Source organism: Somniosus microcephalus, chromosome 10 (assembly GCF_052327205.1).
Source record: "Somniosus microcephalus isolate GS21.2 chromosome 10, FLI_Smic_1.0, whole genome shotgun sequence".
Lineage (NCBI taxonomy): Eukaryota > Metazoa > Chordata > Chondrichthyes > Squaliformes > Somniosidae > Somniosus > Somniosus microcephalus.
This window is the reverse complement of record NC_140996.1, coordinates 203,896,639-203,912,500: the sequence shown is the minus strand read 5'-3', so window position 1 is coordinate 203,912,500 and position 15,862 is coordinate 203,896,639. Positions and strand designations below refer to the sequence as shown.

The window sequence follows — 15,862 nt, the reverse complement described above, 5'->3', positions numbered from 1 at the left end:
TTCCCCAGTCCTAACGCAGGCTCTGAATTGACACTGCAATCTATCTGAACATTGCACATACCTTTGCCAGGGAAATAGGAGCACAGAAAATTAGATCATTTTCTTCTCGACAGAACCATTGATGTGGTTTCTCTTTCACAATGAATATAATGTCTCCTGGAATATTATTTGGACCCTGCATGAATCAAAAGTAATAAACTTAATTTAACCAATACAAAAAGGTGGTTAAAATTTCATAATTATTTAATAATTTCATAGTCACAACCATTCTTCAACTAATCCTAAGAACAATGCATGAATTTTTGTGATAAGGTTCTCTGCAATTTGCATTGGTATATTTTATGTTGTCGAATAACCTGCTTAGAAAGAAATAATGATCACTTGGGCAAGCAGTCAATGGCCTAGAAATCCGATCGTGCTGGAAAACGGGAGCGCAGGGGTCAGGGCTTGCACTGCACGTGCCTCTTAGTGTTGTCCCAGGCAGCACGTAATATTCATGCTGCAAGCTTATTATAATGAATCAGGCGTGCAGCCAGCGCTCCACTGGTTGCACGCCTATTGGGGGGCAGGGAGGGAGTGAAGTCCAACACTTCTTAAAGGTAGCAAAACGTATTAAAGGGGAGGTACATTCTGGCTGCAGAAGGAAGGAAACACTTCTGAACAGAGAATTGGCTGCTAGACTTGCAGATTTTGTCCCCAGGTTCTCCGATGATTCTCGTGGACAGCGGGTGGGAGATCCTGTCCCCCCCCAGGGGGCAGAAAGCCGTCCAGGTAATATCTCCACTGCCAGTGGGAAGACATTCCAGAGGAAGTCAATGTCAGGAGCCTAGCTCCCAGGACATGGCAGAAATGCCGAAACACAGGAACATAGGAACAGGAGTAGACCATTCAGCCCCTCGAGCCTGTTCCGCCATTCAATGAGATCATGGCTGATCTGTATCCTAACTCCATCCACCTGCCTTGGTTCCATATCCCTTAATACCCTTGGCTAGCAAAAATCTAACGATCTCAGAGTTAAAATTATTAATTGAGCTGGCATCTACTGCTTTTTCTGGGAGAGAGTTCCACACTTCTATCACTCTTTGTGTGAAGAAGTGTTTCCTAAATTCTCTCCTGAATGGCATGGCTCTGATTTTAAGGTTATGTCCCTTTGTCCTAGACTACCCCACCAGCGGAAAAAGTTTCTCTCCATCTACCCTATCAATTCCTTTCAAAATCCTAAAAACCTCAATCAAATCACCCCTTAACTTTCTATATTCCAGGGAATACAAGCCTAGTTTACGCAATCTCTCCTCCTAATTTAACCCTTTGGGGCCCTGGTAACATTCTGGTGAATCTGCACAGCACTCCTTCCAAGGCCAATATATCCTTTCTAAGGTGTGGAGCCCTGAACTGTACACAGTATTCCAGATGTGGTCTAACCAGGGCTTTGTATAGCTGTAGCAAAATCTCCTCCCCTTTATATTCTAGCCCATTAGATATAAAGGCTAACATTCCATTAGCCTTTTTGATGATTTTTTTGTACCTGACCACTACATATTAGTGATCTGTGTACATGGACTCCTAAATCTCTTTGGACATCCAATGTTCCTAGTTTTTCACCATTTAAAAAATACTCGGATCTATCCTTTTCTGGTCCAAAATGGATGACCTCACACCTACCTGTGTTGAAATCCATCTGTCACAGTTTTGTCTACTCACTTTATCTATCAATGTCTCTTTGCAATTTTATGCTCCCGTCTACACTACTTACTATGCCACCAATCTTTGTGTCATTGGCAAACTTGAATATATGGATCTTATTTGAAAGAAGTTCAATGACCTCAATGACAAGGTAAAAATACTGCTTTCTTACTTTCTGCTCACACCTCCACAACCTCCAGCCTCACGACTCACAATACTTCCCTCCCTTGCTTCCCTTCACTCTCCTATAATCAGTGCACCACACCTCGTTCTTGTCATACTCACCACTTTTGCAACCCTCATCTCAAATTTGACACACTGATGATGTTTCTGGTGGCGGTGTGGCTCTCATTTTGGCCCGCCCTGCAGCTCTGCCCGGGTTCCTGACAGGAGTCATGAGCCATGTCTGGAAGCGATAGCCCTTGTCACTCTGTAACCAGCCTGGAACCTAACAGCCCGGATGAAATAAAGGCGGGATAGAGGGCTGGCACATAATGAATGGGTCGTGACTGCTGCCAGGAAACCGGGACCAGCTGGATGTTGAGGGAGTGGAATCACTTTTGATTGATAAAGATGACAGGCTGGTTATGGGGAGCAAGTAAGGCAATTTGGGTGCAGTCCATGGCACCTCGCACCCTGGGGAAGACTGTCATGCAGGCGAAGCCTGGTGCTCTCTCATCCTGCTTCGCTGTATCCATGGGGAAAGTAATGTAACTTTTCCTCCTAGTGTAGAGAGCCTTGGTGACCTCCCTGATACAGCGGTAGACTGAAAACTGTGAGATGTCACTGATGTCACCTGCTGCAGCCCGAAAGGAGCTTGTGGCATTAAGGGCCACAGTGATGAGGGGAGAGGAAAGGAGGAGACAGGAGCAGAGCGAGGAGAGAGCAGGGAGGAGAGGAGAGGAAAAAATAAGCAACGTGTTAAATTGATAAAAATCTGAAATTTAACATGATACTCCATTCACTCAGCACAAGAAATAAGAACAATGAGTTGCTGTAGTTCATTCCAGCTAGCGCATATCAGATGAATATGAACATCAGGTACCACGAAACTCAAATACATGACTGGCTAGCCGAGTGTGTACTAAGGATGAATATCAAATAGAATCTCAAGCTTAGTAGTCAAGGCAGATGTGGCTGGCATCACAGTTAGCTGCCACTTGAATAAACTATTTTAAGAATTGATGCTCTCCCCTCAAGGCTGCAAGAACACTCCATTCACTTTCACTGCACTGTCATCTGTTTGTGACAAATTATAAATTAATAAACTATCTGAGATAGAAGAGGTTAATTTAAGCAGTAGACATTTAAAATATAAGCACATAGTTTAATTCTAAAAGTCTAAAAGAAAATTAAATATAAATTTAGGTAGATTAAATCTAGAGTGCTTATGAATCCTGTAACTGATACTGAGTGTGGTGTAAAAATCACAGAGGGCAGCATAGAGTTGCCAGAATGACCTGCCTTTGTTTCAAATATTTTGCAATGAACGTGACATCTTTTATTCAGCATCTTTTTGTTTTTAAGAAGCTTTTGGAACTGCAGGCACAAGACAAAAATAACAATTTTAGAAGTGGGTTATCTGGGCCTTGCCCAAAAGAGACAACAATAATTTCCATTTTTCATATCTTTAATGTAGAAAACATCCCAGTGGTTTACAGTAAGGAAGAAATAATTGAAACAACGAATAAAGGAACTAATGCTGAGCCATTGTGGAAGAGTTAGAAGATGTGACTGAAAGCTTGATGGAAAATATGGGTTTTGAGGAGATTTTTAAAGGTGGAGAGAAGTAAAGAGGCAAAAAGGTTTAGGGAGAATCTCTAGAGAATAAATCCAAGGTAGCTGAAGACTCTGCCACCAATGGTAGGACAAAGAGAAGGAGACTGCATATGCAGTCTGCTCACCCGCAGATCAGTGGAAGTGCTGAACCCCATGGGAATAGCACTGGCACAGTGGGTGCGTCATGTGTTATCCTCCAATAGGTTGTCAGCATGTCTGCTTCCTTGCCACCCTCTCAACCAATACCAACCATGGTGCCAGAAAGCCAGCTGGGCCAGACTGCCCCAGCAGCAGCTGAAGTACTACAGTTTGCAGCCAGGGCCCTCAGAGCCTCGAGCTCCCAGAAGCCGCCGGTCAGAAGCACCTCAAGGGTGACACCACAGGAGAAACAGCAGACTTCCACCAGCTCCTCGCATGAGTAGTAAAGTTAGTAAACTAGAATAGCACTAGGGGTTGACCATTTGGGTGAAATATTGTGTGTGGAATTAAAATCAACACCTTTCTTTACATTTGCAACTTTGGTCTATAGTTTCTTCTCATTACAGCTTTTTCATCTGCATTATCAGAACTTCATTAATATAGAGGTTGGCTGAATGGTTTCAATACCAAAATGCTGCATTTCTCTTATCAATATTAAATGTATAGCCAATCTTTGGCAATGGCAATATGAAATCTGCAGCCATATAATACAATTAGCATCTTAGTTTTCCTTAACACTTTGCACCTCGTGATGCCTACTACAGCCAGCCTGCCTGGTATCTGAGCTCAATGCATTTTCTTTGAGAAATAGTTTTGACCTCTTACATACTGTTTACAGCAATAAAAAGTCAAACATACAACACAGACAAAAATCCATTTTTCCTCATAACTAAATATAGCTGAGAACCTTTCTTGGTAAAGATTAGGGGTGGCTAAATATTGCTCTTCTAGCCTCCTGGGGGCAGAACTGGGGTGGGGGCGGGCGCAGAACTTCAATCCGCCCCATAGCTGCACCTGACTCTACCGAAATACCAGGGTCAGGGGAATTTACAGTAAAAAAAATGGCCAGCTCAAGGTCTTTAAAAATAATTGCAAGGCAACATTTGCAATTTGCTGCTTTCCTGAAAGCAAAATGCCATAGGGAAAACAACCTTTTAAATAACACTGGCTCTACTTTTGCTAAGATCAGGCTCTGGCATGCTAATACTCCTGCTTCATGCAGGTCTACATTAGTCAGGGAGGCAGTAGTGGTAGAACTTTAAGCAGATGACATAATCACCAGCCTGCTCTCTTCCAATGATGTATGTTGGGGGGGTGGGGGGGTGGTTGGTGGTGGGGGAGAAGGAGGGAACGTAAGTGCTGCTCAACCTCATTTCCGGTGGAATTTTAAAATGGCAATAAAACAGGCAGAAACCTAGGGCTGAATTTTGACAGGGGGGTGTCTAATCCCTGACTCCAGAGGTGGGGGGTCCGATCTCCAACCCAGGGGGCGTGGATGTATGGGGGCGGGGGCATCTGCCGTCTGCAGTTAAACCTGCATAGCAGGTTAAAGGAGAGGCTTCAGTCCTCATTATAATATTTAAAATGCCAACTTGCCGCCTGGCAGCAGGTTGTCTGCCCGCCCCCCGTCCCACCTGAGTAAAAGGTTGGGGTCGGGTTTTAGATTTTTCCAACTTTCACTTCCAGCCCCCCCACCCCCCCTCCTTCCCCCACCCGTTTTTTCCTGTGAAAATTCCCCCTATATGTCTCCAGCACCCAGGTGATAATTGGTTTTATTTGCAATTATGCTCCTAGTACCTGGTCTCCTTCATTTGGGAATGTGATTTTGGTTCCTGGCTTCCAGCCTTGTTTAACGTGAATGGTCAGGATCTTATCCTTAATGCTTGAAGTGTGACCATCTTCATTCATAACCTGATTAAAAAATAACAAAATAAAGGAATTGTCATTAAACACTTCATATTATTAACAAAATAACATTGTAATCAGTTCAGTCAGAAATTTAACATTCTTCTTAATTAAAGGTTAAATCCATCTTTTTTCAGACCTATAAAGGATACAATGTAGTCCTTGGAAGATGTAGTAAATGTCATGGATTTTATGTTGGCTTTCTGCTTACTAAGAAGCTGGAGGTATAAGGACTGGGAATGCTCGCATGTTAAGTCTGTGCTTAGCCAGCTGATCTCTGCCAGGTTGTGAATAGGAACCTACAATTGACTTTCTAGAGAGGAGATGAAAAATGCCCTGAGTTTCCAATCCTGATTGCTACCCAGTGGACTGTGCTGGGAAGTGCATAGCCAAGACCAGGAACTTGGTCTGCTGGTAATCAGATCCATGAACCTATGTCTTACCTACCCGTTGGAGCACCAAAATGTGCCACCGTCACATGGAACAACTCCATCTCCCCAAAGGATATTTTAGTTTCAGGTGATTAAAAATAGTTCTTTTGGAGAGGGGAGAGGTTATAACTTAATATACACATTATAATTTGTCTTTCAGTATCCATAAAAAGATCAAAATAAGCCCCCAATAATTTAGTGAGTAAATGTACCACCTATTGCAATACAAAGTCATACACGCCAGAAGGTCCGCGGTTGAATTTCTGATCAATGCTGAGTTAGTTGATCTCAGACAGACAGTAGTTAGAGCGCTACAGTTGGACTCACTGGATGCACTCCCCCGCAGATCTTCAACCCCAATCTGTGTAATAAGATAAAAATACGACTGTATAATATTCATGGTAGCTCATTGAAATAATAGCACCGTACCCTGCGCGAGATCTTGATCTTCTTCATACATCCATGATACAAGTCTTCTAAAGACAAATACAGTTCCCTTTCGATAGCAGGATCTTGTTTCTTACCTCCTCGCCCTCGTAGCCCTCCAAATCCCAAGTTTACCTCTCCTTTCACATCAAAAAAATCTGCAATGAGAGTAAGGGGTGGTAACCTTCAGTAACGTGCAACTGTGGCAGTGTACGATATGTATTTATTACAATTTTGTATGTTTCCCTTTGAGCACGTTTCTGGCTAAATTCGCTTCGCCTTCCAGTGATGTGATAGAATTGTCTGTGAAAATAATGCAGCTTGTCACATAATTCTATTGCATTGTTTAAAGCCATCGCATGTTCTAAGTGAAACATGGACACTATAAGCTAGATTTTGCAGCCAGTGGGCTGAGTTCTCGGTGGGATTCAGATGTGCGGAAAACAGGAAACTTGTCATCCAGTCATCTCACCTGCTGGTCACTGGAACACACCCGGACCTTGCCAGGTACTTTGCACACTCTCGAACAATGAGTTCTCAGTCACTGGAGGATTATATCCTGGGAGCTCACTCTGAATGTCTAAAGAGGCTTTCCCGGAAGATTTGGTAGGGTCAGTCGTGCACGACTTGGGTGGGCACAGTGATGTTCCTGCCACCTCCATGTTCAAATTGGAAAAAGTTCAATTGTAAGTGTTCACATTACATTCAGTACTAGCATTTCCAGGGTCTGCACTACAAGGTACAAAACAAACTGTTTATAAATAGCACTTTTAAAATATTAAACCTTCTGGCTGCGAATTTCCCCTTTGGCTGCTAGATCACTGAAAGCACGATGGGCAGGATTTCTGCCTGTCCAACAGGTGTGAATTTACTGAGGCGGATCAGTTTTTTTTAGTGAGCTCCCAGCGGATTATCTCCCTGCACTGAATTTTCATTTTTAAAGAGGTCTCCGCCATCCCTGGCAATGCTGCGCGCCTATTATATGCTCTTGATAATTCAAAGTCATTTTTAAGCACTAAAAAAATTAATTATCCAATAATTTGAATCAAGCAATGTAAGTAACACAGCCAAATGCCAATTGAGTGCTAAAAGAAATGGAATTATCAGACAAGTTGAATTAAGAGGTGTATGGGCATTCTATGTGGGCAACGTTGCTATGGTGGTAAGGACAGAAAATGCAATGTACGACGTCACTCTGCCATTACCATTTTATTTGGTTACGCCCACTCATTTTTTGGCAGGCGTTTCCAGCATCCAGCAGAAGTAATGCACGAAAATTTCTCCTGCGATAGAAATAGGCAGGGACCAGGTGGGACAGGTCCCCACCCCAGTTATGCCGGAAAAGCAGTGTAGCCAGAGAGGAAAATTCTCTCTATTATTCAATCATATATCTAGAAATGTTAACTAGCTCCACGACTAATTGTGAAAGTATTTTATATTTGGGGCTGTAGCAGCTGTTTTATTTTTGAGCCTAACATCCTGTTACAGGAATTTTCAATGTATTAAATCATAATAAATTGCCCATAATTCAGCACTAAATTGGCCATCTCACTTCAGTGAAGCCACAAGAACAGACATTGACACTGGTGCAGAGGCAGACCTTCTGAAATTGAGGTTAAACACATTGATGAGGCAGTGTAAAGGGAGCTTTACTTTGTTCTGTGATGTACCTAACCTGGGAGCAAAAAGTGAAAAAAAAATCTTAACACTGACTTCCCTCACCTCAACTATAGAACAAAATACACACCTGAAAAGTCTCTTATTTGTTAGAAGAATTATTTAATGTCACTGCACCACACTTCCAGGGAGACATGGCACTTTGATGGGTGCTGACATGCTACCAACTATGGCTTCCATCAGCATTGGTGCATCAAGGATCGGCATCCTTGTGTTCCTGGACTCCAATTCAAAGTGGCTAGTTATTAAATAACATCACCACTGAGTGCATGGCAGCACACAGCTGGCAAGGTGACACACTTGCTGGATGGCAACTTGGATTGGCATCTAACAACAACAACTTGCATTTATATAGCACTTTTAATGTAGAAAACATCCTAAGGCACTTTACAGAGGGGTGAAAATAGATAAAGGGAATGAAGAAATGGATGGAGAGGGATCGTCAGCTTGGGTTTTGAGAGGTTTTTAAAGGTAGAGCAGAATTTATGGCAGGGGCGTACAATGATAGCTTTAGTCTTCCCAATGTTCAGCTGGTGGAAATGTTGATTTATCCACACCTTGATGTCAGATAGGGAGTATGACAGAGGAAGTTGTCAATCTGAGACTGAAAAGATTCCAGATAAAAAGCTGGTGAAGAATAGCATTGAAGGTCATAAGAATATAGACCATCAAATTCCGTATAAAACACATTTGTTCCTGAGCTGCTTGCACAATGTTACGTTTAGAATCCAACATGTCAGAGCTGAATGATGTAAGTTGTCATGACAATATACTAGAGTTTCGCTTGATTACCTTTCTGAATCAAGAAGACATATCACAGACCTTTATCTTTTTGTAGGTTTTCCCTTTTGTATGGAGACTGAGTGGTTTGGTTAGATATATACCACAAATTGTACATAGCCTGTGGAGGAAAGATGCTTTACAGGTCGAATGCTCTTTTCCATTCCGTACTTAAAAAATAAATTGCCCAATTGTCTCCCCTTCTCGCTTAAGGTTGTGACTCATGCGAGGTACAATTCTACAAGAATTGCCTCTAGAACTTGGCTAAATTTTATTCTTCATACATAAGCCTGAGGATTGGGAGGATTTTAGAATTCAGCAAAGGAGGACCAAGAAATTGATAAAGAAAGGGAAAATAGAATATGAGAGTAAACTAGCGAGAGATATAAAAACAGACTGTAAAAGCTTCTATAGGTATGTAAAAAGGAAAAGATTAGCTAAAGTAAATGTGGGTCCCTTACAGGCTGAGACAGGAGAAATTATAATGGGGAATAAGGAAATGGCAGAGAAATTAAACAAATAATTTGTACAATAGCAAAATACTGCGGATGCTGGAAATCTGAAATAACAACAGAAAATGCTGGAAATACTCAGCAGGCCAGGCAGCATCCGTGGAGAGAGAAACAGAGTTAACGTTTCAGGTCTGGGACCCTTCATCAGAACTGGAAAAAGCTGGAGATGTAACAGATATTAAGCAGGTGCAGAGACAGCGGGGGGAGAGGGTGTTAGGAGGGGAGGAAGGAATTGAAAGAACATATTGTACTTTTGTAAGAGGCAGGAAAGATAAAATGTTGCAAATGGGAATGGCAAAAATCATACAGCATGAAAAATGGGGGCAGGGATTATTATCTGAAATTGTTGAACTCGATGTTGGGTCCGGAAGGCTGTAAAGTGCCTAATCGAAAGATGAGGTGCTGTTCCTCGAGCTTACGTTGAGCTTCATTGGAACAATGTAATAGGCCGAGGACAGAGAGATCAGAGTGGGAGTGAAGCGGAGAATTAAAGTGACAGGCGACCGGAAGCTCAGGGTCACCCTTACGGGCTGAATGGAGGTGTTCCGCAAAGCAGTTGCCCAATCTGCATTTGGTCTCCCCAATGTAGAGGAGACCGCATCGTGAGCAGCGAATACAGTATATTAAATTGCAAGAAGTACAAGTAAATCGCTGTTTCACCTGGAAGGGGTGTTTGGGGCCCTGGACAGTGGGAAGGGAGGGGATAAAAGAGCATGTGTTGCATCTCCTGCGCTTGCACGGGAAGGTGCCAGGCGAAGGAGAAGGGCTGTTAGGGGTGATTGAGGAGTGGACCAGGGTGTCGCGGAGGGAGTGGTCCCTTCGGAATGCTGAAAGGGGAGGCGAGGGGAAGATGTGTTTGGTGGTGGGATCACGTTGGAGGTGGCGGAAATGGCGGAGGATGATATGTTGAATGTGGAGACTGGTGGGGTGAAAGGTGAGGACAAGGGGAACCCTATCGTGGTTCTGGGAGGGAGGGGAAGGGGTGAGAGCAGAAGTGCGGGAAATGGAACGGACATGGTCAAGGGCCGTGTCAACCACAGTAGAGGGGAATCCACGGTTGAGGAAAAAGGAAGACATTTCGGAAGCACTGGTATGGAAGGTGGCATCGTCAGAACAGACGCGGCGGAGACGGAGAAACTGGGAGAATGGAATAGAGTCCTTACAGGAAGCGGGGTGGGAGGAAGTGTAGTCCAGGTAGCTGTAGGCGTCAGTGGATGTTTGTCAAAAGCCGATCGCCAGAAATGGAGACGGAGAAGTCAAGGAAGGGAAGGGAAGAGTTGGAGATGGACCATGTGAGGGTGAGGGAAGGGTGGAAATTGGAAGTAAAGTGAATGAACTTATCTAGTTCAGGGTGAGAGCAGGAAACTGCACCGATACAATCATCGATGTACCGGAAAAAGAGGTGAGGGAGGGGACCTGGGTAGGACTGGAACAAAGAATGTTCCACATATCCCATGATGGGCAGGCATAACTAGGGCCCATGCGGGTTCCCATAGCAACACCTTTAATTTGGAGGAAGTGAGTGGAGTCAGAGGAAAAGTTGTTCAATGTGAGAACAAGTTCAGCCAGGCAGAGGAGAGTGGTGGTGGATGGGGGCTGGTTGGGCCTCTGTTCAAGGAAGAAGCGGAGCGCCCTCAGGCCGTCCTGGTGGGGGATGGAGGTGTAGAAGGATTGGACGTCCATAGTGAAAAGGAGATGGTTGGGGCCAGGAAACTGTTAAAGTGACAGAGGGCGTTGGAAGAGTCGCAAATGTAGGTGGGAAGAGACTGGATAAGGGGAGAAAAAATAGCGCTGAGATAGGAAGAGATAAGTTCCGTGGGGCAAGAACAGGCTAAAACGATGGGTCTACCAGGGCAGTCCTGTTTGTGGATCTTGGGAAGGAGGTAGAAGCGGGCTGTGCGGGGTTGGGGGACTATGAGGTTGGCGGCCATGAAGGGAAGATCTCCAGAGGAGATGAGGTCAGTGACAGTCTTGGAAACAATGGCTTGATGTTTGCTAGTGGGGTCATGGTCCAGACGGAGGTAGGAGGAGGCATCAGAGAGTTGGCGTTCAGCTTCCGCACGGTAGAGGTCGGTTCACCAAACAACAACAGCACCACCCTTATCAGCAGGTTTAATGATAATGTTAGGGTTGGATCGGAGAGAACGGAGTGCTGCAAGTTCAGAGGGAGGTAGTTTGGAGTGAAAGAGGGCAGCAGAGAAATTGAGACGGCCGATGTCACGTCGGCAGTTAGCAATGAAAAGATCTAGAGAAGGTAAGAGGCCAGAGGGAAGGGTCCAAGTAGAACGAGAATTTAAAAAGTGGGAGAAAGGGTCAGCTGTGCGGGGGGAAGACTCCTGGCCAAAGAAGTGGGCATGGAGATGAAGGCGACGGAAAAAGAGCTCAGCATTGTGCCGAGCTCGAAATTCATGGAGATGGGGGCGTAAAGGGATGAAGCTCAGGCCTTTGCTGAGGACTGATCGTTCAGGGTCAGAGAGGGGAAGGTCAGAGGGGATAGTGAAAACATGACAGGGGGTGAAATTGGAAGAAGGGGGGTCAGAGGCAAGTGAAGGGGAAGAAGGTTCCGGAGGGGTGTTGGTGTCCAAGAGTTGATGAAGCTTGCGATCCTTGACATCAGAAAGGAAGAAAAAAAGTTTTTTGTTGAAGCGTCGGATGAGTCGAAGGATGAAATGGAACTGTGGACCCAGACAACTTTGAGATAGAGTGCGTCGGTGCTGCTGAAGAGAGAGGTCGAGTGTGTTCATGTGGCGGCGCATGGCATTGTGCGTGGATCTCAAGATGCGGCAAGGGCAGTAGTTCGAGGAACGATGAATATCAAGGAGATATTTGTAATCCTGGGTGGATCCAAAACATGAAGGGTGGAAGTTCAGTTGGAATCCACGTGGAATAACTCGGAACTGGAGACAGTTGCTGAGGAAAGAGATGTGGCTGTGAAACCGAGTCTTGGCAGATACCTGATCAAACACGAGAAGGGAAACTGAAAGCAATGAAGATGAACAAGGTTTAAGAGACAAACGGAAATCACGTCGGAGAGAAGAGCAGAACTTCTTCAAGGTGGGCATTCCTAGAAGAGAGGTGGCAGCGAACCAAACACTAATATAATTGCAAAATACTGCGGACGCTGGAAACCTGAAATGAAAACAGAAAATGCTGGAAATACTCAGCAGGCCAGGCAGCATCCGTGGAGAGAGAAACAGAGTTAACGTTTCAGGTCTGGGACCCTTCATCAGAACTGGAAAAAGCTGGAGATGTAACAGATATTAAGCAGGTGCAGAGACAGTGGGGGGGGGGGGTGCGGTTAGGTGGGGAGGAAGGAATTGAAAGAACATACTTTGTGTCTGTCTTCACAGAAGAAGATGCAAAAAACTTCCCGGAAACAGTGGAGAACCAAGCGAGAATGAGGAACTGAAAGAAATTAGTATTAGTTAAAAAAAAAGTACTGGAGAAATTAATGGGACTGAAAGCCGATAAATCCCGTGGACCTGATGGCCTACATCCTAGGGTTTTGAAAGTGGTGGCTATAGAGATAGTGGATGCATTGGTTGTCATTTTCCAAAATTTCATAGATTCTAGAACGGTTCCTGCGGATTGGAAGGTAGCAAATGTAACCCCACTATTTAAGAAAGGAGGGAGAGAGAAAACGGGGAACAACAGACCAGTTAGCCTGACATCAGTAGTAGGGAAAATGCTAGAATCTATTATTAAGGACGTGGTAACAGGGCACTTAGAAAATAATAATAGGATTAGGCAGAGTCAACACGGATTTATGAAAGGGAAATCGTGTTTGACAAATCTGTTAGAGTTTTTTGAGTTTGTAACTAGCAGGATAAGGGGGAACCAGTGGATGTGGTGTATTTGGATTTTCAGAAGGCATTCGATAAGGTGCCACACAAGAGGTTATTAAACAAAATTAGGGCTCATGGGATTGGGGGTGATATACTAGCATGGGTTGAGGATTGGTTAACGGACAGAAAACAGAGAGTAGGAATAAACGGGTCATTTTCGGGTTGGCAGGCTGTAACTAGTGGGGTACAGCAAGGATCAGTGCTTGGGCCTCAGTTATTCACAATCTACATCAATGATTTGGATGAGGGGACCAAATGTAATATATCCAAGTTTGCTGATGATACAAAGCTGGGTGGGAATGTAAGTTGTGAGGAGGATGCAAGGAGGCTTCAAGGGGATATAGACAGGCTATGTGAGTGGCAAGAACATGGCAAATGGAACATAATGTGGAGAAATTTTAAGTTATCCACTTTGGTAGGAAAAACAGAAGCAGAGTATTTTTTAAATGGTAAGAGATTGGGAAATGTTGGTGTTCAGAGGGACCTGGGTGTCCTTGTACACGAATCACTGAAAGTTAACTTGCAGGTACAGCAAGCAAATGGTATATTGGCCTTTATTACAAGAAGATTTGAGTATAAGGGTAAAGATGTCTTACTGCAATTATATAGGGTCCTGCTTAGACCAAACCTGGAGTATTGTGTACAGTTTTGGTCTCCTTACCTAAGGAAGGATATACTTGCCATAGAGGGAGTGCAACGAAGGTTCACCAGACTGATTCCTGGGATGGGGGATTGTCCTATGAGGACAGATTGAGTAGACTAGGCCTATATTCTCTAGAGTTTAGAAGAATGAGTGTTGATCTCATTTAAACATACAAAATTCTTACAGGGCTTGACAGGGCAGATGTAGGGAGGATGTTTCCTCCGGCTGGGGAGTCTAGAACCAGGGGTCACAGTCTCAGAATAAGGGGTCGGCCATTTAGAACTGAGATGAGGAGAAATTTCTTCATTCAGAGGATGGTGAATCTTTGGAATTCTCTACCCCAGAGGACTGTGGATGCTCAGTCGTTGAATATATTCAGCCTTCAACATGTCATCGATGACGACGAACACCTCGCTAAGGCCATCCCCACGCCTCCACTACTCGCCTTCAAACAGCCGCCTAACCTCAAACAGACCATCGTTCGCAGCAAATTACCCAGCTTTCAGGAGAACAGCGACCACGACACCACACAACCCTGCCACAGCAACCTCTGCAAGACATGCCAGATCATCAACACAGATACCATCATCACACGTGCGGACACCACCCACCAGGTACATGGTACATACTCATGTGACTCGGCCAACGTTGTCTACCTCATACGTTGCAGGAAAGGATGTCCCGGAGCATGGTACATCGGCGAGACCATGCAGATACTGCGACAACGGATGAACAGACATCGCGCAACAATCGCCAGGCAGGAGTGTTCCCTCCCAGTCGGGGAACACTTCAGCAGTCAAGGACATTCAGCCTCCGATCTTCGGGTAAGCATTCTCCAAGGCAGCCTTCGAGACACACGACAACGCAAAATCGTCGAGCAGAAACTGATAGCCAAGTTCCGCACCCATGAGGACGGCCTCAACCGGGATCTTGGGTTCATGTCACGCTACATGTAACCCCACCTGACGTAGGGTCATCCAGACTCGAGTCGTCATTGCCTTGTTCTCTCCACACAGATGCGGCCGGACCTGCTGTGATTTCCAGCAAAAAAAATGTTTTTTGTCTGTTTTTTTGTTCTTCATACAGACCCCAGCATCTGTAACATTTGACCCCTTGTGACCCCACCTCATTGTTCTTTGATGTAATGTTTTCCTGACTGACCTGTTTGGACACCATTTACACCTTTGATTGCTGTGATTATCTCTCTGCCGAGGTGTGATAAATGGCAGTTAGAAAGATTACCTGTAAACATCTGACATTATTCTCTGACTATATAAGCTGTGTTTTTATGCATCTCTCCACTTCACCCGATGAAGGAGCAGCACTCTGAAAGCTTGTGATTTCAAATAAAGCTGTTGGACTATAACCTGGTGTTGTGTGATTTCTTACGAATATATTCAAGACAGAGATCGACAGATTTTTGAATATTAAAGGAATCAAGGGATATGGGGATAGTGCAGGAAAATGGAGATGAGGTAGAAGATCAGCCATGATCTTATTGAATGGCGGAGCAGGTTCGTAGGGACAAATGGTGCAGTGGGGAAAGAGTTAAACTGACATCGCTGGCAGTTTCATTGAATAGTGTAAGGACAGGGACTAACATGTAAGACCACATCCATAAAGATGCGGTCAAAGATAACTGACCTTTGGAGAGATATAAAACAATTAAATGGAGACAGGATGTCCAGCATTTCAACTGCCCGTAAGAACTTTATTACCTAGGTTACATTCCAAGGTATCTTTTAATTAGCATTCAGCAGTTTGAGTGATTGATTGAGGAGGCAGCTTATACATGTTTATATTAAGATTCGTAACCAATCCGTGAAGGTGCATGCAGGCCAAGATCCAATCGGGTGTCAGGAATGAATTTAACATGAGGTGGCCATGCTTATTGTAATGTATAAAAATGTAGTGTTTTCTGTAACAATTTGGAAAGGTCTGGCTAAGACAGAGCAGACTGTCTCCCCACTGGTGCAATAAAGACAACTTGACTATCGATCTAAAACCTTGTGTCGAGTGTTGGTTTAAAATGCTCCACAACAAATGGCCTACTCCTGCTCCTATTTTTTATGTTATGTTCTTATAAGCCTAAGCAATAATTGTCAGCAGAGATGAGTTCAATGCTCTCCTCTACCTGTTCCCATAGACATATTTTTCAGACTGGATGTCTGATTTTTTTGACCCCTCCCTAGCTCAGGGGAG

General features: G+C 44.3%; 1 protein-coding gene across 1 annotated transcript in view; it reads right to left on the bottom strand.

Annotated features, from left to right (window-relative positions):
- dnajb13 (DnaJ heat shock protein family (Hsp40) member B13) overlaps positions 1-15,862 on the bottom strand; it is a 62,404-nt gene that overhangs the window by 18,076 nt on the left and 28,466 nt on the right. Inside the window, exons 4-6 of the mRNA XM_085999466.1 lie at positions 6,207-6,361; positions 5,239-5,352; positions 62-175 (exon numbers count right to left, since the gene is read on the bottom strand). Coding sequence (XP_085855592.1) covers positions 62-175; positions 5,239-5,352; positions 6,207-6,361 — 383 coding nt within the window. The remainder of the gene's footprint in view (positions 1-61; positions 176-5,238; positions 5,353-6,206; positions 6,362-15,862) is intronic.